General features: G+C 45.0%; 1 protein-coding gene across 5 annotated transcripts in view; it reads right to left on the reverse strand.

The window, feature by feature from the left end:
• Window positions 1-330: 330 nt before the first annotated feature.
• The window catches only part of LOC119956378 (myosin-9-like), a 187,089-nt gene continuing 163,838 nt past the window's right edge, over window positions 331-23,581 (reverse strand). For 4 of the 5 annotated variants that reach the window (XM_038783544.1, XM_038783543.1, XM_038783546.1 and 1 more), the window contains 7 exons: window positions 22,241-22,369; window positions 20,247-20,335; window positions 18,642-18,765; window positions 16,407-16,615; window positions 9,030-9,138; window positions 5,346-5,518; window positions 331-2,676 (listed from right to left, as the gene is read on the reverse strand). In XM_038783544.1, the coding sequence (XP_038639472.1) occupies window positions 2,562-2,676; window positions 5,346-5,518; window positions 9,030-9,138; window positions 16,407-16,615; window positions 18,642-18,765; window positions 20,247-20,335; window positions 22,241-22,369 (948 nt within the window). In that variant the 3' untranslated portion in view covers window positions 331-2,561. Of the gene's footprint in view, window positions 2,677-5,341; window positions 5,519-9,029; window positions 9,139-16,406; window positions 16,616-18,641; window positions 18,766-20,246; window positions 20,336-22,240; window positions 22,370-23,581 lie in introns of those variants that run through there. The other variant, XM_038783547.1, reaches the window with a different exon arrangement.

Consider the following 23,581-nt stretch of genomic DNA (forward strand, 5'->3'; position numbering starts at 1 on the left):
ATAAAGATTATTAAGTGGCAGTTGGGAATGAAAAAAGTAAACATTATTGCTTAAAGTGAATTTCATTTGGGAAACGAGGGCTCATTGGCAAATAAAAACGAGGACACGATGAGCATGTAGAGAACTGGCATCTCAAAGGGCTCGCTGGCCAGAACTGAAACACGAGGCAGGGAGATGGATGCAGAGCTACAGCTGAACAAAGTTGAAAAGCAAATGTGTCTGAACAGGTAGGTACACTGGAGGCACAGCAAGGCTCAACATAAACAAATAAGAGTTCATTCTTGTGAATGTCACAAAATGGAAAAGCCGACAAACATTTCACACCAACCATACTTTTTCAATAAACTTTATTTGTAACACATTTGTGGTAATATCTGTAAACCACGGTTACAATTCAGTTTAGCGGCACTGGTGTGACACATGCTTAAGGCACTTTTATAAAAATATGAGTGCGTGCGTGTCTGTTGCGGACTTGACCAGTTTCTATAGCAACCCTGACAGGAAGAAATAAATGGAGCAACTTCTCTTTGCGAAACTTAAATGTTGCAGCATAGAGGAAAATGAGACACCTTTTACTCTCTTAGCCCAATACTTCGGTGTTGTGCGTGTAAAACACATTGAACCAAGGTCCCAAACAATTCAGTGACTAAGGGAATATGCATGTGGAATATCCTGATGCACCCAGTGCGCACTGCATCCCCTGCCAAACATGGCAACTGAACCTAAAACTGTGCAGTTTACATTTTAGCACATTTTCCAGTTTTAATTTTTATTTAAATTGGAGGCTAGTGCTCAGAAAAAAAGGTCATGATTGGCCAGAGCAAATGGTTAATTATACGTATATATATATTTATATATATAAAAATGAGAATCCATTAACAAATTTTTCTTGATTATATTTTTCCTGTTTTAAATATATATTTGGTCCTTAAAAGAATCACAGGAAATTAAGTCATTTTACAAATCCAGTAAAGCCAACAGATTATCAAAAACCGTTTCCAATACAACCATGAAGCAATACTCATTTGGATAAAAATGAATATATATATCTATGCATTTCCTTTCAACAGTCTTCTTGGACGTCATTGCACATTTAAAACATTTTCAGAGAAATCTTTGAACTGGCCAGGTTTGGTTTTTGTCTGCAGTGTTAGACAAGCATGTATCTCCTCTCCCAGTGTCAGTACTGTGGCCCTGTACAGCACCAGCACTGGAGCAGTGTTAGACGAGCATGTATCTCCTCTCCCAGTACTGTGGCCCTGTACAGCACCAGTACTGGAACAGTGTTAGACAAGCATGTATTGCCTTTCCCAGCACCAGTACTGTGGCTCTCTGGCACAGGGATCTGAAAACAGACATTCTGAACCAAGCAGCTGGCTGAGGTGGGGGTTGAAATGCTTGCATTTCTGCACCACAGGCAGGTGTGCCACATAGAAATGGATAGAAGCCTTTGCTTGGAGAATAGGAGGAACGCCCATGTTAACAACATGCTCTGGACATTCTGAATTAGGGCATCACCTGAAAACAGTATTCGACAATGACTGGAGAAAAATGGTATATTCCCTTCTCTCCTTTCCCATGAAAATGGAAATAGGTAGATGCCAGTAAATAAAGCTAGAAAAGAAGGATTGTCACAATTAAGTTCACAGAAAATACAAAGGGTGTTGGGGAAAGTACACTGGCTGCACATCAACAAAGACGAACTGAACAAAGGGGCTTCCAGTTAGAAGTTAATGTTTTCTGTTGCCACCTGAGCCTAGTCACATCAATAGGAAAAGGGAAACTTTAAAATTCTGTTCTTGAACCCACTGAAATCTCTCGGGCAGTGATTGAGTAGCCTGCTCCAACTGGGAACTTACTCCAAGCAGCAAAACTCCAAATATGAAATGAGATATTCCCACATGAGACAGAACTGCTGTTAGCATGCATCAATGATGATCTTAAAAACTCAATTACAGAGGAAAGCACTATGCCATATTTACAACACCCATTGATGCTTCTGAGCCACTGAATTGTCAACTTGCGCTGTGAGAGCCCCAACAAATCGTTTTAAAGATTGTCAAAACAACATGAGAAATTTGTTGTCTAAAGCTAGACACTGGTTCCAAGAGCCTACTGCCCAAAATGCTACATTCCTGAATTGCAATAACCCAAAGCAAAATAAAGACAAAAACTCTTAAGGAAAGTGAGAAGGACTGCCCCATGGGGTCAATTCCAGGCCAAGCTGGGTCACAAGCTGAGAATTGCAGAGTCGTGATTATTTGAAGAAATATAATTCCACGTCGGGTTACATCGTAACCCTCCATCGCTGGGCGCACTGCCGCACATATGATGAGCCTTGTTCTTCCTGATGCACAATAACTGTACTATGCTACGTATTAGCACATTACAATATTATTCAGAAAGATGTTATATAAAGCGGAGGGGGAAAAGAAGAGGGAAGGAGTGCCCTGATGTTACCTGTTGCAGCATAAAATACACAACTACGCATTTAAAAAAATCTTAATAGCAATTGGCCCAATGATGGTGTTTATACTGAGTGTAGGTTGGTGTTTTGGCATTTATTCAGCAGCTTTGGAATCTCCTCCATCAGCACGACCTTCAACATCATCATCAGAAATTTCATCCAGTTTTCTGCCTGTGGGACGGCGCACAGCGTATCCCACATCTGTACGCCTATACACAAACATTAAATCATTACCATGTGAATTTCTTGTCAAGCGATTTTGAGAATGAGCGATTAGTCTTTTTCAAAATGCAGTAGTTACAGCTCAATAATGGGACAGATTAGATGGCGGTCAGAGCTGCCCCTCCAGCCACCTGTTTTCTAGACAGATTACAAATTGGGCAGCACGGTGACACAGTGGTTTGCACTGTTGCTTCACAGCGCCAGGGGCCCGGGTTCGATTTCTGGCTTGGGTTACTGTCTGTGCGGAGTCTGCGCGTTCTCCCCGTGTTTTCGTGGGTTTCCTCCGGGTGCTCCGGTTTCCTCCCACAATCCAAAGATGTGCAAGTTAGGTGGATTGGCCATGCTAAATTGCCCATTAAGTGTCCAAAAGGTTTGGTGGGGTTACTGGGATAGGGTAGAGGTCCGTGCTTAGGTAGGGTGTTCTTTACAAGGCCCGGTGCAGACTCGATGGGCCAAATGGCCTCCTTCTGCACTGTAAATTCTATGCTTCTAAGTCAAAGCTGATTCCAAAGCATGGTGCTTTGCCAACTTACTCATAGCCCTATTTGAATAGATTAGCATCTGGTTACTATTCACATGAACCTGCATTTCCTTGTAGTTGTAAAGTATCCAGACTCAAGACCCAAGACCCCAATTTGCCAAATCCCATTGCAGTTTTAAGCATCCCAATTAGATCATCTCAAATTTCTAAATTTAAGGGGCCACAAACTAAGTTTATTGCAACACACCCTCAAATTTGAATGATTCGGTCCTGACCAAGCTAGAGATTTTTTATGTTAGCTATATTCCTGGTCATTTCTACAAGTGGACATTGAACTTGCTACAATTTGGAGAGTGCTTTAACATGCCCAAAATCCAGAGAAATGATTAAGAGGCACAGGGATCACAACAGGATATTCTATGAACTGGCTCCACTTGATTCTCTCCTCTCAGAAGGCAGGCCGAACATGCAAACTGAAACAAATGGTTTATTCAAGCATAACCATCATTTTTATTTTTAATTTATTTTTTAAATAGAGTACCCAATTTTGCTTTCCAATTAAGCAGCAATTTAGCGTGGCCAATCCACCTAACCTGCACAACTTTGGGTTGTGGGGGTGAAACCCACGCAGACACGGGGAGAATGTGCAACTCCACACGGACAGTGACCCAGGGCCGGGGTTCGAAACAGGGTCCTCAGTGCCGCAGTCCCAGCACTAACCACTGCGCCACATACCACCCACCAAACAAAACCATGACACTATACTCAAAAGTACGACATATGCCCTTTTTAAAAATAAATTTATAGTATCCAATTATTTTCTTCCAATTAAGGGGCAATTTAGCGTGGCCACTTCACCTACCCTGCACATCTTTGGGTTGTGGGGGCGAAATCCACACAAACACGGGGAGAATGTGCAAACGCTACACAGGCAGTGACCTGGGGCTGGGATCAAACCCAGGTCCTCAGTGCCGTGAGACAGCAGAGCTAACCATTGCACCACCATGTGGGCATATACCTATATGTAGACTTTATTTTTCCCATTGTGAAACTTGCTGCCGTTTCAAACTGGCTTAACATAACAGCTGACAGACAGAGCAAAAAAACAAACTGAAAACATAAATCTTCTGATGAGGCACACTGCAGTCTTCTGGACTTAACAGAGTTCAGCAACTTCAGACTGTTCTCCACCTTCACCCCATTTTAATTTCTGTCATTTATTCCATCGATTTTCCCTCACCATTGTCCCCCTCACCCCCACCACTTGAGCCATCTGTTTCCTGTTCCTAGTTGTTCTTTGACACACAATTTTACGTTTGTTTTGCCATTAACACATTCTGATCTCAATGTGCCACTATCGGCACCCTTCTTAGGCATGATCACCACCATTTACATTCCCCTCGTATTTCTGTCAACAACACCTTTGTCAATCTCCACCTATCACTAGCCCTCTATCCAGCTCCATGCGTCTCTTCTCCCCCCCCCCCCCCCCCCCCCCCCCCCCCACCCACCCCAGTATAAATCTGATCCCATTTCCAGTATTCTCCAGCTTTGGCAAAGAGTCATTCAGACTTGAAATGCTAACTCCCTTCTCTCTCCGCAGATGCTGTCAGACCTAAGATTTCCAGTATTTTCTGTTTTTGTTTCAGATTTCAGCATCCACAGTAATTTGCTTTTTTCTGAAAGTATAGACCCATCTGATAGCTAAAGTTGAAATAAAAAGACTTAAAAAGCTTGAAAACAGATTTTATGTCTCATGTTGCTCAATTTTCTGTTTCACCCTAAATTGTCTAGTCATTACTTCCCTCGTTCCCATTTCATTTATTATTAAGTTTTACCAATGTAATACCTGGTTGTCACTTTCTAATTTCCTTTGTACTTCTTTCCCCCAGTGTATCCTGATCTAAAGCACATCTTTGGACTGGACTCAGTAAATTAAATATATTACTTCTCCTGCTTCACAATTGAATATAGTTTGCCTTCCTGGACAGGGGCTGCAGAATACTCATTCTGTGCCTCTCCTCCTTCTAGGGTGTTAAAGTGAAAGTATCATAAAATGTGACTAGAACATAAAGAGCATGCCAGGACCAGCTACTTTAAATGTGTAAATACTTTGCTTTCTTAATGTGCTGAAAGCAGGATTATTCTAGTGTTAGTGCTTCGTCACCCTCTCACCTGAGCTTGCTCTTGAGTGCGCTAACTTCACGGGTCATTGCGTCTGCAGTTTCAGAAGTATCTTCCAGTTCTCGCTGTAGTTTTCTGCGTGAAGCATTGGCACGCTGGGCTTCCTCTTCTGCCTCCTCCAGCTGCCGTTTCAACTGCTTCAAACGGGAATTGGCTTTCTCAACCTGCAATGAGATAGGAGGGGATTGCCGATCACTCCTTGCCAGCAGTTTTTATTATGGTCTTATTTTCTTTGGAGACAAACATGGCTAAAGTAGACCTAATAGGCTAGTCCCAGGTACACTATATGAAATACAACTGCTGGCTGAATTGTTGCAGATCTCAGCAGTCTAAGCTCTACATTCCCTTCCTAGATATCTCCTTCTCCTTTTTAAGACTGCTTAAAACTCAACCTTTTGCCCACACTCCTAATATTTTCTTTGGCATATTTTTTTTTTACACTTCTGATGTGATGGGATTTATTTTTAAACAAGTTTATGGGCAGCATGGCAGCACAAGTGGATAGCACTGTGGCTTCACAGCCCCAGGTTCGATTCCCCACTGGGTCACTGTCTGTGCGGAGTCTACACGTTCTCCCCGTGTCTGCATGGGCTTCCTCCGGGTGCTCCGGTTTCCTCCTGCAGTCCAAAGACGTGCAGGTTAGGTGGGGTTATTGGGATAGGGTGGAAGTGAGGGCTTAAGTGCAGACTCGATGGGCTGAATGGCCCATCTGTGTTCTATGTTCAAAAACACAATGTTGCTTTTTGGCTGAAACATGGCATTAGACAAAGAAAGAAAAATGTCAAGGGAAATGCCGATTAGTGGGAACCACAGTGGTTTACGGAGCTATTTTGGAAGAGGAGAAGGCACCACTGGAAGGGATCAAAGCTAAGTGGGAAGAAGAGTTGGGAGAGGGTATGGAGCAGAGGTTCTGGTGTGAGGTGCATGGTGGTTAGCACAATCGCTTCACAACTCCAGGGTCCCAGGTTCGATTCCGGCTTGGGTCACTGTGTGTGCGGAGTCTGCACATCCTCCCCGTGTGTGCGTGGGTTTCCTCCGGGTGCTCCGGTTTCCTCCCACTGTCCAAAGATGTGCAGGTTAGGTGGATTAGCCATGATAAATTGCCCTCAGTGTCCAAAATTGCCCTTAGTGTTGGGTGGGGTTACTGGGTTATGGGGATAGGGTGGAGTTGTTGACCTTGGGTAGGGTGCCCTTTCCAAGAGCCGGTCCAGGCTCGATGGGCTGAATGACCTCTTTCTGCACTGTAAATTCTATGATACCTCGTGTGAGAGGTTGGGGCTGATACAGCTGAAGGTGGTATACAGAGCACACCTCACGAGGGCGAGGATGAGCTGATTCTTTGAAGGAGGAGAAGGTGTGTGAGAACATTGAGGGGGGGCCCGGTAATCACGTTCATATGTTTTGGTCCTGTCCAAAGCTAAAAGATTACTGGAAGGAGGTTTTTAGGGTAATTTCTAAAGTGGTGCACATGAAACTGGACCCAGGCCCCGGGAGGCCATATTCGGGGGGTCAGACCAGCCAGGGTTGGAAACGGGTGCAAAGGCAGATGTAGTAGCCTTCGCCTCGCTGATTGCCCGAAGGTGGATCCTGATGGGTTGGAGAGCAACCTCTCCACCCTGTGCCCTGGTGTGGCGAGGGGACCTGTGCGGACACTCGCCCTCGGCTCCTTATATAGTAGCTTTACCCAGTTCACAAATCTTGGTCCAATCCCAAACTGCTCGAGAACTGCCATCAAGTACCCCCATTCTACCCGGTCAAACACCTTCTCAGCGTCCAATGCCACAACCACCTCTGTTTCCTTCCCCTTTGCCGGTGCCATAACGACGTTCAATACCCTTCTAATGTTTGAAAAGAGCTGCCTCCCTCTCACAAACCCTGATCTTCACCAATCACCTTCAGGAGGCACTCCTCCAGCTTACCTGCCAGTACCTTCACCAATACTTTTGCGTCCACATTCAGAAGTGATATGGGCTTATATGACCCACACTCTTTCGGATCCTTATCTTTTTTTAGCAACTAGGAAATCGATGCCTGCCCCAAGGTTTGTGGCAACACCCCCTTCCCTATCGCCTCTTCAAACATTCCCATCAGGGGTGGCAGCTAATCCTTGATTTTTTAATAATATTCCACCGGAAACCCACCTGGCCCTGCCACCTTCCCCGACTGCATTCTCCCAATCGCATCCTTTATCTCCTGCTCCACTATCGCTCCTTTAAAAAATTTTTTTTTTTTAGAGTACCCAATTCATTTTCTCCAATTAAGGGGCAATTTTAGTGTGGCCAATCCGCCTAGCCTGCACATTTTTGGGTTGTGGAGGTTAAACCCACGTAAACACGGGGAGAATGTGCAAACTCCACATGGTCAGTGACTCAGAGCCAGGATCGAACCTGGGACCTCGGCGCGTGAAACAGCAGTGCTAACCCACTGCGTGACCCTGCTGCCCCCACTATCCCTCCTTCTAATGTAGCACTGTTCCCCTCCCCTATCCTCGGGTACTCCAACCCATCTAGAAATTCCTGCATCTCACGGTCTCCCCCAGGTGGCTCTGACCTGTACAATCTCATATAAAATTCCTCAAAAACCTTGTTAATCAGATCCAGAGCCACCACCAACTTCCCTGCCCTATCCCTCACCTGTACAATTTCCCTTGCCGCTGCTTCCCTCCGGAGCTGACCGGCTAACATATGCCCCGCCTTATCTCCAGGTTCGTAAACTGCACCCCTTGCTCATCTCAGTTGGTGCACCGTCTTCCTGGTAGATAGTCGGTCAAAGCTCACCTGTAGTTCCTTCCTCTTTTCCAGCTTTGCTGGGTCCCCATCCTCTGCATAACTCCTATCTACCTCCAACATCTCATCTATTACCCTCTGCCGCTCCAACCTCTCTGGTTACAGGGTGATTTAATTGAAGTTTTCAAGATATTAACAGGAAAAGATAGGATAGATAAAGACAAACTATTTTCTCTTGGCCAATCAAGTCCATGCAGAAGTGACTGGGTCAATTTGGTGTGTCCTAGCCTGGAATAAGTTTCAGGTCTATGAGATGAAAAGAGCCATGGATGACATACAATGAGCATGGTGGTGCTAAGGAACTGTGACATTTGGCAAACATTTAAAGCTGTTGTCTCAGAGCCAGCGATTGAAAAGTTGATATTAGAAGGACTCAAGTCGAATGGGTCAAGTTTCACGTCCATGACACCTCATGATCAGATTATGCGGGTGGCAGAAAATATTAAACAGAGTTCCAGTAATTCTTCCCAGAGTTGGAGTGAATTTCAGAGTTGTTCTTCAACCGCTCCTCCCGGCAGCCAGTTTGAAAAGTAGTACGAGAGGATTAGCAGGTGGTCACGTTTCAGCGGGAAACTTTAGTCTTGCAGATGGGCACCTCAGTGAGGGGGAATTGGTTTGAATTGATATTTCACAGCATGGAAGTGTACAACATGACAAATGCTTGATGGATCAGGGGATCTTGGAGGGAAAGGCAAGCAGACCCAAGGGTTTCTCATCTTGGGGCCTGTCTTACAGATCTGAGCAGATGACACTGCCAAGGCAAACATCTGGCTTAGTTTGGAGGAGAAACGGGACGGACACAAATGAACTTGTGTAGTTCACATTTGTAAAGCAAATCATGTTTCTAAAGCATATAATTCAATCGAAATTATCAAAAGCTGCGACTGACCTGGTCTTTGTATTGATCAGAATTGCGTCTTTCATCGTCCATCTGCAACATCACCTCCTTCAGCCTCTTATCGGAGCGACGGGCCAGCTTACTGGCAGCTTGTTTATCCCTAGTTTGACAGGAACAGTAAGATATATTTGCAAATTTTCCCACGGTGCTAATACTTACTGGAGAACAGATGTGTGTGCTGACAGCCCCCTGTACTTCACCCAAGGGGTTATTTGAGGGTTGAGCCAACATTAAAGGCTATTTGACGTCTGCACCATTACAGGCAAGCGCCATCCTCTCCATACAGTCAAACTTCCCAGGAGTTACTGGATAGCAATCAGAGGGACTGGCTGAAAAAGACGTATGCTGTCGAAGCTTTTCATTTTGCACTCAACCTGCAACAATTTGGCATTCTTGCAAATTGTCCCGAATGCAAGATGCAAAATGTTGGTCTTTTTTCCAGCAACACTCAAGTTCTGTCCTACCAAATGGCTATTTAATCAGAGGGTCATTGCTAATAAATATTCACCCTTCCCAATCTCGGCCACTTCTTAATTCCCCAAATAAGATCAGTTAACTAACCATAGATCAAGGATCAAAACTGGGGCCTTCATTCAAGGCATGGTGCATTTCTACACTGTCGGTGGTACTTATGAACCTAACTAATGAAAGCTGAATCGTAATTTTTTGCAACTGACTAAAAGGTATTTGGAAGTGAGGTACTGATCAATGATAATTAGAACTTGACTGGCCCATGAATATCCTCCCAAATTAAACTCAATACAGAAATATTCATTCAGTCAGTGTTGACCTTTTGAGCAGTGAATTCATTCATGGGACAAGAGTGTTACTGGCTCATCCAACATTTATTTCTCATCTCTAACTACCCTTGAAAAGGTGTCTTCTTGAACTGCTGCAGTCAGTGTTGCAGGGACACTCATAGTACTGTTAGAAAGGAAATTACAGGATTTTGACCCAGCGACAGTGAAGGAACAGCATTTATTTCCAAATCAGGGTCTTGCGTGGCTTGGAGGGGAACTTGCAGGCAGTGAGAGTTCCCATGCATCTGCTGCCCTGACCTTCCAGATGGTATGGGTTTCAGGTTTGGAAGGTGCAGTCGAAAGATCCTTTGTGAATTGTTGCAGTGTATGTTGTAGATGGTATATACTGCCGCAACTGTGCGTAGTGGTGGTGAAGGAAGTGAATGTTTAGGATGGTGGATGGGGTGCCAATCAGTTGGGCCATTTTGTTCTGGATGGTTTCGAGCTTTGAGTGTTGTTGGAGCTATATTTATCCAGGCAAGTGGAGAGTATTCCACAATCCTCCAGACTTGTGCCTTGTAGGCTTTGAAGAGTCAAATGATGAGGTAGTCGCTGCAGGATTCCCAGCTTCTGACCTGCTCTTGTAGCCTCAGTATTTTCTGGCTAGTCCAGTTCAGTTTCTGGTCAATGGTAAACCCAGCGTGTTAATAGTGGGTAATACTACTGAATGTCATGGGGCAATGGTTAGATTGTTAGAGATGGTCATTGCCTGGCACTAATGGCACAAATGTTGAGTGCAGCAAGTGGCTGAAATAGCCGTTGAAGAATGCATAATGGTCTGAAACAGTGACATTTTTATCTATATCTTCATTCCTCAATTTGGTTATTAGTAATCTAACAATGCTGAATGGCACATATCTAATTACCAGCAGCCTCCAGTGATGATCAAATCATAGATCTGGTTAGAGCACAGAAGGAGGCCATTCAGCCTACTGTATATGCTGGCCCTCTGAAGCAATCTGATCATCAGTTTCTTTTGGGCTATATGATGGTGACAACAACAGAAGAGAAAGTGCTGATTGATAAGTGGCCTGCTAAGTCTATTATAAGTTATTTATCTTAATTTAGTTAATACCATAATAAATGGAGGCACGGCACCTCAGCCATGGGGATTATGTACCTTGGTCCACATGGAAAATTCAAGACGTATCTCTCATGCTGAGTAATCATAAGAGCGGAAAATGTTATGAGTTAGAGGATAGGAGCTCTGGATGTCAGAGCTTTAGTAGAAGTTGGAGCTCACTGTGATGTATCCACGAGGCTGAGAGCTACGCGAATGGCATGTTTCTAGAAGAAACATGGTTTCTAGAAGAAGCCATTAGACATTACTTAGGATGTGTAGGTTGGAGAAGTAGGCTGCAAGGGTTGGGCACACTGGATATGTGGAGCTTGTTCAAGGAACAGCTATTGCATGTTCTTGATAAGTACGTACCAGTCAGGCAGGGAGGAAGGGGTCGAGCGAGGGAACCGTGGTTTACCAAAGAAGTGGAATCTCTTGTTAAGAGGAAGAAGGAGGCCTATGTGAAGATGAGGCGTGAAGTTTCAGTTGGGGCGCTTGATAGTTACAAGGAAGCGAGGAAGGATCTAAAGAGACAGCTAAGACGAGCAAGGAGGGGACATGAGAAGTCTTTGGCAGGTAGGATCAAGGAAAACCCAAAAGCTTTCTATAGGTATGTCAGGAATAAAAGAATGACTAGGGTAAGAGTAGGGCCAGTCAAGGACAGTGGTGGGAAGTTGTGTGTGGAGGCTGAGGAGATAAGCGAGATACTAAATGAATACTTTTTGTCAGTATTCACTCAAGAAAAAGATAATATTGTGGAGGAGAATGCTGAGACCCAGGCTATTGGAATAGATAGCCATGATGTGGAGATGCCGGCGTTGGACTGGGGTGAGCACAGTAAGAAGTCTTACAACACCAGGTTAAAGTCCAACAGGTTTGTTTCAAACACGAGCTTTCGGAGCACGGCTCCTTCTTCAGGTGAATCCACCTGATTCAGCTTCATTCACCTGAAGAAGGAGCCGTGCTCCGAAAGCTCGTGTTTGAAACAAACCTGTTGGACTTTAACCTGGTGTTGTAAGACTTCTTATTGGAATAGATGGCATTGAGGTGCATAGGGAAGAAGTGTTGGCAATTCTGGACAAGGTGAAAATAGATAAGTCCCCGGGGCCTGATGGGATTTATCCTAGGATTCTCTGGGAAGCCAGGGAAGAGATTGCTGAGCCTTTGGGTTTGATTTTTAGGTCATCATTGGCTACAGGAATAGTGCCAGAGGACTGGAGGATAGCAAATGTGGTCCCTTTGTTCAAGAAGGGGAGTAGAGATAACCCCGGTAACTATAGGCCGGTGAGCCCAACGTCTGTGGTGGGTAAAGTCTTGGAGAGGATTATAAAAGATACGATTTATAATCATCTAGATAGGAATAATATGATTAGGGATAGTCAGCATGGGTTTTGTGAAGGGTAGGTTACAAACCTTATCGAGTTCTTTGAGAAGGTGACTGAACAGGTAGACGAGGGTAGAGCAGTTGATGTGGTATATATGGATTTCAGTAAAGCTTTTGATAAGGTTCCCCACGGTCGGCTATTGCAGAAAATACGGAGGCTGGGGATTGAGGGTGATTTAGAGATGTGGATCAGAAATTGGCTAGTTGAAAGAAGACAGAGAGTGGTAGTTGATGGGAAATGTTCAGAATGGAGTTCAGTTACAAGTGGCGTACCACAAGGATCTGTTCTGGGGCCGTTGCTGTTTGTCATTTTTATAAATGACCTAGAGGAGGGCGCAGAAGGATGGGTGAGTAAATTTGCAGACGACACTAAAGTCGGTGGAGTTGTAGACAGTGCGGAAGGATGTTGCAGGTTACAGAGGGACATAGATAAGCTGCAGAGCTGGGCTGAGAGGTGGCAAATGGAGTTTAATGTGGAGAAGTGTGAGGTGATTCACTTTGCAAAGAATAACAGGAATGCGGAATATTTGGCTCATGGTAAAATTCTTGGTAGTGTGGATGAGCAGAGGGATCTCGGTGTCCATGTACATAGATCCCTGAAAGTTGCCACCCAGGTTGATAGGGTTGTGAAGAAGGCCTATTGTGTGTTGGCCTTTATTGGTAGAGGGATTGAGTTCCGGAGCCATGAGGTCATGTTGCAGTTGTACAAAACTCTAGTACGGCCGCATTTGGAGTATTGCGTACAGTTCTGGTCGCCTCATTATAGGAAGGACGTGGAAGCTTTGGAACGGGTGCAGAGGAGATTTACCAGGATGTTGCCTGGTATGGAGGGAAAATATTATGAGGAAAGGCTGATGGACTTGAGGTTGTTGTCGTTAGAGAGAAGGTTAAGAGGTGACTTAATAGAGGCATACAAAATGATCAGAGGGTTAGATAGGGTGGACAGCGAGAGCCTTCTCCCGCGGATGGAGGTGGCTAGCACGAGGGGACATAGCCTTAAATTGAGGGGTAATAGATATAGGACAGAGGTCAGAGGTGGGTTTTTTACGCAAAGAGTGGTGAGGCCGTGGAATGCCCTACCTGCAACAGTAGTGAACTCGCCAACATTGAGGGCATTTAAAAGTTTATTGGATAAGCATATGGATGATAAGGGCATAGTGTAGGTTAGATGGCCTTTAGTTTTTTTCCATGTCGGTGCAACATCGAGGGCCGAAGGGCCTGTACTGCGCTGTATCGTTCTATGTTCTATGTAAACCAAGCTGTAAGTTAAGCAGTGGGGCAGAGGGGTAATGGGCAACTCCCAGGCAGTCAAGGAGAACCAAGCAGGTACTACAGGAATCCCGGGATGCATCTCATTTTCCAACTAGTGAAAGGTTATCAATACTGGTGAGAATTAGAATAGAACAGGACAGCACAGAACATGCCCTTCGGCCCTCGATGTTGTGCCGAGCAATGATCACCCTACTTAAACCCACGTAACCCGTATCCCAACAATCCCCCCATTAACCTTACACTACGGGCAATTTAGAATGGCCAATCCACCTAACCCGCACATCTTTGGACTGTGGGAGGAAACCGGAGCACCCGGAGGAAACCCACGCACACACAGGGAGGACGTGCAGACTCCACGCATAAAGTGACCCAGCCGGGAATCGAACCTGGGACCCTGGAGCTGTGAAGCATTGATGCTAACCACCATGCTACCGCGAGGCCCCTAATCATTGTGGGTCTTTAGCCAGAGCCTAAGCCACAGCATCACGAGCTCAGCTGAAAATGGGTGCAGGAGGAAGGGGGAAGATTGAAAAAGCAAAAGCAATACAGTATTTCATAGCTAAAGGAACAGGCAGGTGTTGCTGTTGCCGCAGATGTGAGACTAGTATGTTGTGTCCCCGATGTCAGGGTCAAGGATGTCACTGAGTGGCTGCAGAGCACTGAGCTCGGAGGGCAAACAGCCAGACGTTCAGTGCATGTCCAAAGATCCCTGAAGGCAGCAGGACATGTAGATAAGGTGGTTAAAAAGGCATATGGAATACTTGCCTATTTAACTGAGGCTTAGAGTACAAGAGCAGAGAAGTTATGATGGAGCTGTATAAAACAGCTCATTAGGCCACATCTACAGTACTGTGTGCAGTTCTGGTCACAACACTATAGGAAGGATGTGATTGTACTGGAGAGGGTGCAGAGGAGATTTGACAGGATGTTGTCTGGGCTGGAGCATTTCAGCCGGGAATAGAGGTTGATTAGGCTGGAGTTGTTCTCAGAGCAGAGGAGGCCTGATCGAGGTGTATGAAATTGCAAGGGACATAGAGAGGGGAGATTGGAAAAAATGTTTCCCCTTAGTTGAGGGGTCAATAACCAGGGGCAAAGATTTAAAGTAATGGGCATAAGATTTAGAGGCGATTTGAGGGAAACCTTTTTCACCCAGAGGGTGGTGGGAATCTGGAAGTCATTGCCTGAAAGGGTGGTCGAGGCTGAAACACTGACAATATTTAAGAAGCATTTAGATGAGCACTTGAAATGCCAGAGCTTATAAGGCTGCAGACCAAGTGCTAGAAAATGGGATTAGAATAGATAGGTGCTTGGGCAGCACGGTGGTACAGTGGTTAGCACTGCTGTCTCACAGAGCTGAGGATCTAGATTCGATCCCGGCCCCGGGTCACTGATCTAATAATAATAATCTTTATTAGTGTCGCAAGTAGGCTCACATTAACACTGCAATGAAGTTACTGTGAAAGTCCCCTAGTCGCCGCACTCCAGCGCCTGTTCAGGTACACAGAGGGAGAATTCAGAATGTCCAATTCACCTAACAGCACATTCACCTTACAGAACAGTACTGGGACTGGTTTAGTACAGTGGGCTAAACAGCTGGCTTGTAATGCAGAATAAGGCCAGCAGCGTGGGTTTAATTCCTGTACCGGCCTCCCCGAACAGGCGCCGGAATGTGGCGACTAAGGGCTTTTCACAGTAACTTCATTGAAGCCTACTTGTGACAATAGGCGGTTATTATTAACTACTGTGCCACCGTTCTGCACTCTATGACCAAGTTGGCGGAGTGACAATAAGCACAATTAATAGTGAACATTTGTTTTATTTAGAAGGGAAACAGTTGGGGTTCCCAGGGAACCTGTCTGGACCACTGCTGTTCTTGATATAAATTAATGACTTGGACTTGTGTGTACATATCACAATTTCGAAATTTGCAGATAACACTTTGGCATTGGGGATCCTAGGCTTTATAAACAGCGACAGAACCTTTATAAAACACTGGTTTGGCCTTAACTCGAGTGTTGTGTATAATTCTGGGCACACTTTAGAAAGGATGTGACGGCATTTGAGAGGGTGCAGAAAGGATTCCAAGATTAATTGCAGGGACAAGAGACCTCAGTTTTTGTGGATAGATTGGAGCAGATGGGGTTGCTCTCTTTAAAGAGACGGCTGAGAAGAGGTTTGATAGAGACTGTCAAAATCATGAGGGGTTTAGATGGAACAGAGAAACTTTCTATTGGTAGAAGGGTCGGACCAGAGGACGCTGACTTAAGGTGAATGATAGAAGTACCAATGGCGACATGAGGAAATCCATTGGTCTTCGAAGGAGTGGTTAGGACCTGGAATAACCAGAGAATGTGGTGGAAGCAGATTCAATGATGCCTTTGCAAAGGAAATCAATTCAGCACCTGAAGAGAAATAATTTTCAGGGAAGGGCAGGGAAGTGAATTCTCTTCACAGAGCCAGCATAGACAACGGACCAAATGACCTCCTTCTGTGCTGTAACGATTCTATGATTTTGGTGTTTAAACTTTGTTTTAATCAGTGAAGTGGGACACAGAGGTATTGATACCAAAGCACTAACAGAACAAGAGTTCTAGTGCCCTATATAATGCTATACTTCAATCCAGAAACAGATCCTAATCTTAACTTTGAAATAGTGCTAATGTTAAACTGCTGCATTTACATTTCCGAAATCCAGCATTTCTGCAATCTTAAGTGAGACTACTTTGTATTAAATTATAGACCTCAATTTGTTTTGGTTGCTTGGCTTCCAATCATTTTGAAAATAAGTCTTTCCCCACCTCCTTCCCAAAATAGCTGTTCCTGACACAATTATATTTCTAATCTATTTGTACCGGGTCTCCGCATCAAGCTGCTCCTCCAGCTGGGCAATTTTGGCCTCCAGTGCCGTGATGTTTGCCTTGTATTTCGATCTGACAGCATTCTCCATCTCCTGCAGCTTGGCTTTCAGCTCTTTGTTCTGACGATCTAGTTGCTGGCGAGCATTTTCAGCCTTTTGGGCATTGCTGCGTTCAGCAGAAAGATCAGCATTTATCTGGTCAACCTGGTGAACAGAATCATTAGCAGATGTAAGAAATTATCCGCTTTAGTTCTCACACCCGATTTTCAGAGAGCATGGAGTGAAATCCTTTGGTCAACCTCCCCCTACTCAACAGCAGAAAATTGCAGTTCCGACAAAACAAATTCCTGAATAAGTTGTCCTCACCAAAGTACAGGGTGGTGGATTATAGGGGTACTTCAGCTATACTAATTCAAAGTCCCCAAAGTCCATACTCCAGTGAGGGATTCAGAATAATTGCTCTAATTTAAAAAAAATGCAACAAGCAATTCAAGTCTTGTAGAGAGAAATTATCCACTACAAAAAAAATGAATTTCACATCATCTCCTGAGTGCATAGACTCTGCCACGTACATACCCCTCATCATACTCTGACTTTTATTAACGTTTAGGCATTCCAAGATACTGACTGGCTGATAACCTATAAAATATACACAGCAAGATTCATTCATTGGGGCTCACTGTCACTTTGACAAGAGTGTGCGTGTGCATGCCAAAGAACCAGAGCTATACTATTTTTAGAGCCGTAGCTTCAATGTTAACCGTGCTGCCGATGTGAAATGCACCGGGAACCGTTCCCAATGTGAAATGCACCGGGAACCGTTCCCAATGTTAAATGCATCGGGAACCGTTCCCAATGTGAAAAGCACCGGGAACCGTTCCCAATGTGAAACGCACCGGGAACCGTTCCCAATGTGAAACGCACCGGGAACCGTTCCCAATGTGAAACGCACCGGGAACCGTTCCCAATGTGAAACGCATCGGGAACCGTTCCCAATGTGAAACGCACCGGGAACCGTTCCCAATGTGAAACGCACCAGGAACCGTTCCCAATGTGAAATGCACCGGGAACCGTTCCCAATGTGAAACGCACCAGGAACCGTTCCCAATGTGAAACGCACCGGGAACCGTTCCCAATGTGAAATGCACCGGGAACCGTTCCCAATGTGAAATGCACCGGGAACCGTTCCCAATGTGAAATGCATCGGGAACCGTTCCCAATGTGAAACGCACCGGGAACCGTTCCCAATGTGAAACGCACCGGGAACCGTTCCCAATGTGAAATGCATCGGGAACCATTCCAAATGCACACTTGGTCAACACTGTGGCTGATGCCGCAAGTGCAGCTGCTCCGGATATCTTACTGGTTCACGGCAGAAGTTTGGATATATCAATAGTCTCTCACTACATTGGAACCTGCAATTTCAGCTATTCCCATGGGAATTCCAATGTTAAAATTCAACACGTGTGCATGTATGTTGCCAGTAATACAAAGAGGCATTATCATGGGAATTCCATTGTTGCATTTCCAATCTGTGATGAGATCGATATCGCGATGATATTTTATATGAGTGTTGCCTCCTCAGGCTAGATCCAATGTGTTAAGGCTTTGTGTATGGAGTTTCTACAGAGCCCAGGTGGCTCAACTGGTAGATAATAGGACTCTTAATCACAGGGTCATTACTTTGAATCTCACATTGGTAAGTGTCCTTGAATTAAATATTATGATCAATTCCCCAAGATTGGAATTGGAGTACCTCAGTTATTTACATTTCTTGCTCGTATCTTTGTGAAGCATGTTTTAGAGAAAACATTTGCTAAAAGTGAACTAAATACAAGATAATGCAATTGGTTAAGGACTGCACAGAACTAAAAGCGGGTAACTTGAACTCTGTTAGTGTGTCAAGCCAATTTGTTTGTTTTAAAGCTGCCAGCTGATACTGCAACTGAGCACATGCAGTAATTGCTCCCCCTAATGCTGTGGTACAAATCAACACAGCCAATTCTCAACCTGTGCTGATGTTTCTTGACACTGCACATCAGCATTTGTCCAGTAGAAATTATGTCCAACGTTTGCTGACCCAGCCATAAGATGCCACAGTTGAACCAGTCAATAGAATTATTAGGTCAAGGAACTGGAATATTTCATTGATCTTCCTTTTATTGTCCACAGCCCAAGAAGTTCTCATTGTAATTCACAGTAACAAAGAGATAGCTAATGGAGCACATACTTGGAGATTTGCTTTTCTGAGGCGATCATTGGCCATTTCAGCATTGGTCTGCTCTTCCTCTACTTCCTCTTCTAGCTGAGCAATCCTGGCCTCAAGGCGCCTCTTCTCGTCCAGAGCCAAAGACCTACGAAAGGAATCAATGACATGAGTCAAAAAAAGTCTTTTAAATGCGACAATTTCCCTGCCTTAGCAATACTACTGCAACAAGAGCCAATCCCTATTTAGAAAATGCTGAAAGTTTTACTGAACCTACCCTAAATTCACTTTCGCCCTCATGCATGTTTTATAGCAAAGTGCCAGCAGTCCTATCACTCACCCAGGGAGCCAATCTTCCAACCTGCCATGGGCCTGGTCAGCAAGTTAGAGAGATAGCATCCTCATACACAGGTGGCACTAATCCCATTGCTGACTCATATGCATAAAGATAAGGAGACATAAAACCAGAGAAAAATCGCTGAAGACCATCTAGCTAGTTTCAAGGAGTGTAGTTGTTGCCTTAAATTCCTGCGCCACTGTGCTGAACTAATTTTAACAGGTTTAGTTCTCAATGAGTTTATAGGGATTTCCAAATCAAACTGAGAACCTACATTTAAAGTTGGTTTACAGGTGCAACAGGTGATTAAAAAGGCAAATGGAATTTTGTCCTTCATTGCTAGAGGGATGAAGTTTAAGACTAGGGAGGTTATGCTGCAATTGTATACGGTGTTAGTGAGGCCACACCTGGAGTATTGTGTTCAGTTTTGGTCTCCTTACTTGAGAAAGGACGTACTGGCACTGGAGGGTGTGCAGAGGAGATTCACGAGGCTAATCCCAGAGTTGAAGGAGTTGGATTACGAGGAGAGGTCGAGTAGACTGGGACTGTACTCGTTGGAATTTAGAACGATGCGGGGGGGGGATCTTATAGAAACATATAAAATTATGAAGGGAATAGATAGGATAGATGCGGGCAGGTTGTTTCCACTGGCGGGTGAAAGCAGAACTAGGGGGCATAACCTCAAAATAAGGGGAAGTAGATTTAGGACTGAGTTTAGGAGGAACTTCTTCACCCAAAAGGTTGTGAATCTATGGAATTCCTTGCCCAGTGAAGCAGTTGAGGCTCCTTCTTTAAATGTTTTTAAGATAAAGATAGATCGTTTTTTTGAAGAATAAAGGGATTAAGGGTAATGGTGTTCGGGCCGGAAAGTGGAGCTGAGTCCACAAAAGATCAGCCATGATCTCATTGAATGGCGGAGCAGGCTCGAGGGGCCAGATGGCCGACTCCTGCTCCTAGTTCTGATGTACATCCTAATATGGAAAGTACTCTATATGCACATGGGCAAATCACATTTTGTCCAAGCTCAGAGACTCTAACCATTGATTAGCAAAAGTGAAGAAATTCAGCTGGTGTATATCCAACTAAAACGTTCTCGGAGAGGACGGTAAGGTGATGCAGTGGTTAGCACCGCTGCCTCACAGTGCCGAGGACTCGGGTATCAATTGTGTTCTAATCGATCAGCTTTCTCAGGAAAACCTGCTTAACTTCCCACCCAGAGGACGAAGACATTGAACAACTCTGGATAGTACAAATGTTGAAAAAAAAAAGTCCTGTTTATGAGAGATACATACTTTCCAGAACTATTGCTGGCAATCTCCTCAGCCAGTTCATCTCTCTCCTGCTGTATCAGCCTCTTGGCACGCTCTACTGCAGCAAGATCCTGGGTAATAACAATAAAAAAAAATGTATTATATTAGTCACTTCTACTCAGCTGGTCATGTTCTTGAAAGCTCACAATAATCGAAATAAAACTGTATTTAAACAGTTGCTGAAATACCTCTCAGGCATTCCCCATCTGTCAAAATTAATATTCTTGTGGAACCTGGCATCAATTCTCCAGTAACTTAGTAACTCCAGGGTCAACTTTGAGATTTCTGCTTGTTACATGATCCTTGGGGCTGGACTTAACTATGTCATTTAATATACACATTTTCCCGATATGGGCGGCGTGGTAGCAGTGGTTAGCACCGTTGCTTCACTACGCCAGGATCCCACGTTCGATTCCCGGCTTGGGTCACTGGCTGTGCAGTCTGCACGGTCTCCCTGTGTCTGCGTGGATTTCCTCCGGGTGCTCCGGTTTCCTCCCGCAAGTCCCGAAAGAAGTGTTTGTTAGGTGAGTTGGACATTCTGAATTCTCCCTCTGTGTACCCGAACAGTTGCTGGAGTGTGGCGACTAGGGGCTTTTCACAGTAACTTCATTACAGTGTCAATGTAAGCCTACTTGTGACAATAATAAAGATTTTATTATGTCACGATATTGGAAGGGTCATTGCACAGACACGGCACTATGCAGAGCACTCAAAATTAGAATGACAAAATCCCAATGGATTATAAAGCTGGACATCAAAATGATCTCCAAATTGATGGCATGATCTGTAAGTTTTCAGAAATGGTCAAGTTACAAGTGAGATCAACTGCATTTGTTCAATTGAGTTTGCATTTTTTGTTTGCAGGCAAGATCCACTCTGGACCAGGTTGCCTTTTCACAGGACCTTCACTACAACTCACATGGATATTATTCGCTACTTCATAATTGAAGACTTGAAGGCAATGAAAGCATCCAACACAATACTAAAATTCAAGAGCAATCTTTGCTTAGAGCACCAGCTCCCAAGCAGGTTTTCTTGTGGTATATTGAGCAGATCTGCCTGGCTGCTGCACACCCTTAAGAGACTAGACTGCTGAATTTCTCAAGTCAGCATTTGGACGCAGTCCAACACAAGTGAAGTTTTATAGTGCATGAAAGAATGAACAGAAGAACCCGAAGCATTTACTCATTGTGCTGTCCTTGTCCATAGAATTATAGAATGGTTACAACAGAGACGGTTATTTGCCCCTCGTATACATGCTGGCTCTCTGCAAGAACAGCTCAGCTAGTCCTACTCTTTTCCCACAGCCCTGTAATTTCTTTCTCCAGTTAATTACCCACCTCCCTTTTGAAGTCCATGATTGAATCTGCCTCCATCACATCCAGGCAGTGCATTCCAGATGTCAAACATTTGCAGCGTTAAAAGTTCCAACAGTACACAGACCGTCACAACTTTATTACAATAGGGCCATAATATAATGCTCAAGCATTCTGGATGCCAAGTGACATCTGCTGGCTATTGTTAAATTCACAGCAATAGGCAGCACGGTGGTGCAGTGGGTTAGCACTGCGGCCTCACGGCGCTGAGGTCCCAGGTTCGATCCCGGCTCTGGGTCACTGTCCGTGTGGAGTTTGCACATTCTCCCCGTGTTTGCGTGGGTTTCGCCCCCACAACCCAAAAATGCGCAAGCTAGGTGGATTGGCCACTCTAAATTGCCCCTTAATTGGAAAAATGATTGGGTACCCTAAATTTATAAAAATTAAAAAAATAAAATAAAAATTCACAGCAACAGGCCCATATTAAATAAACAAACTCGGATTAAAAAGCAAGCAGAGCCACTCAATGGGTTGCAAGCATTGGATCAACACCATTCAGGAACAAAATCCATCGAGAGCACTGAATCCCTGATCCAAAATCTCTCAGTATTTAATAGAATTCCTTCTGCATTAATTTCATATCAATATGTAATCTCGCACCTCATCCTTACGAATTATTTCTGTCTCAAGTCCTTTCATCCTCTTCTCATTTTCTTTGAATTGGACCAGGATTTCCTCTCGAGAGCTGCAAGCATCTTCCAGTTCACGCTGGTAATCTTTGAGCTGAGCCTGTTGAAGACAAAGAAAGTGTAACAAATCATAGCCAGGCACCTAGTTGTATTCTCTCCCAACATTCCTCCTCCCAAAGAAGGAACGTTAGCTAGAGTAATTGGGGCAGGCCAATTAGCATCAACACTACTGGAGCCCCAAGAAGCAGGTTTTTAGAGCCATCTAGATGACAGGCGAGGACAGCAACAGGCTTAGCCATGATGCTTTCCACAATCCAGTTGGATGTTGGGCATCATCGTGAATGTGCATTGGTGAGGCACCAGAGAGCTGTCAGCACTTGTCACTCTGGACTCTTAAAACGGAGCTGGGGCAGTAAATTAGCAGAGATCTCTGGGCAATACCTGTCAATCAAATGTGTAAGACTAATGGAGGCAATGACGATTTTCTTCAAGTCGAATGAATCCATGGTATCGTTATATTTTGGGCTTGCTTAACAACTACCTCCAGGACTTCCAGTTGCGGTGATGGGGAGCTAAGCCGCATGTTCGGCAGCTCCCGCTATCAAAGGACTTTCGGGCCTGTTTTAGGGCCCCAATCGGCGCTGTTTCGACGATTCTCGGTGGGGAAAGATGTTTGGAGGAACATTCCCCGAAATTTATGGTGAGCACCCGGAGTGGGGCAAAGGAAAAGGCTGCAGCAGCTCCCCAGAAAAAGCGGGGGAAGGAGGACAAAATGGCAGCCGGCAGAGCACCCGAGGATTGGTGGAAGTGGGCGCAGGAGCAGCAAGCTGCTCTTCTGCGCTGTTTTGCGGAGCTGAAGGCTCAGTTGCTGGACTCCCTGAATGCGACTACCAACAAGCTGCTTGAGACCCAGACAGCCCAGGGGGCGGCCATTCAGGTGTTGCAGCAGCAGGCCGCTGATCGGGAGGAGGAGGCCGTGGTCCTCGTGGGGAAGGTGGAGATGCACGAGGCACTTCACAAAAAGTGGCAAGACCGCTTGGAGGAGCTGGACTTTCGCACGAGGCGAAAGAATGTGAGGATCCTGGGTCTGGCGGAGGGGCTGGAGGGGTCGGATCTTCCGTCCTATGTGGCCACGATGCTGAACTCGTTGATGGGGGCGGGGTCCTTCCATTTGCCCCTGGAGCTTGAGGGAGCCCACAGAGTGCTGGCCAGGAGGCCCAAGACAAATGAATCCCCGCGGGCGGTGCTGGTGCGGTTCCATCGGTTCAGTGACCGGGAGTGTGTCCTGCGCTGGGCCAAGAAAGAGAGGAGT

This window comes from Scyliorhinus canicula, chromosome 23 (genome assembly GCF_902713615.1).
Source record: "Scyliorhinus canicula chromosome 23, sScyCan1.1, whole genome shotgun sequence".
NCBI lineage: Eukaryota > Metazoa > Chordata > Chondrichthyes > Carcharhiniformes > Scyliorhinidae > Scyliorhinus > Scyliorhinus canicula.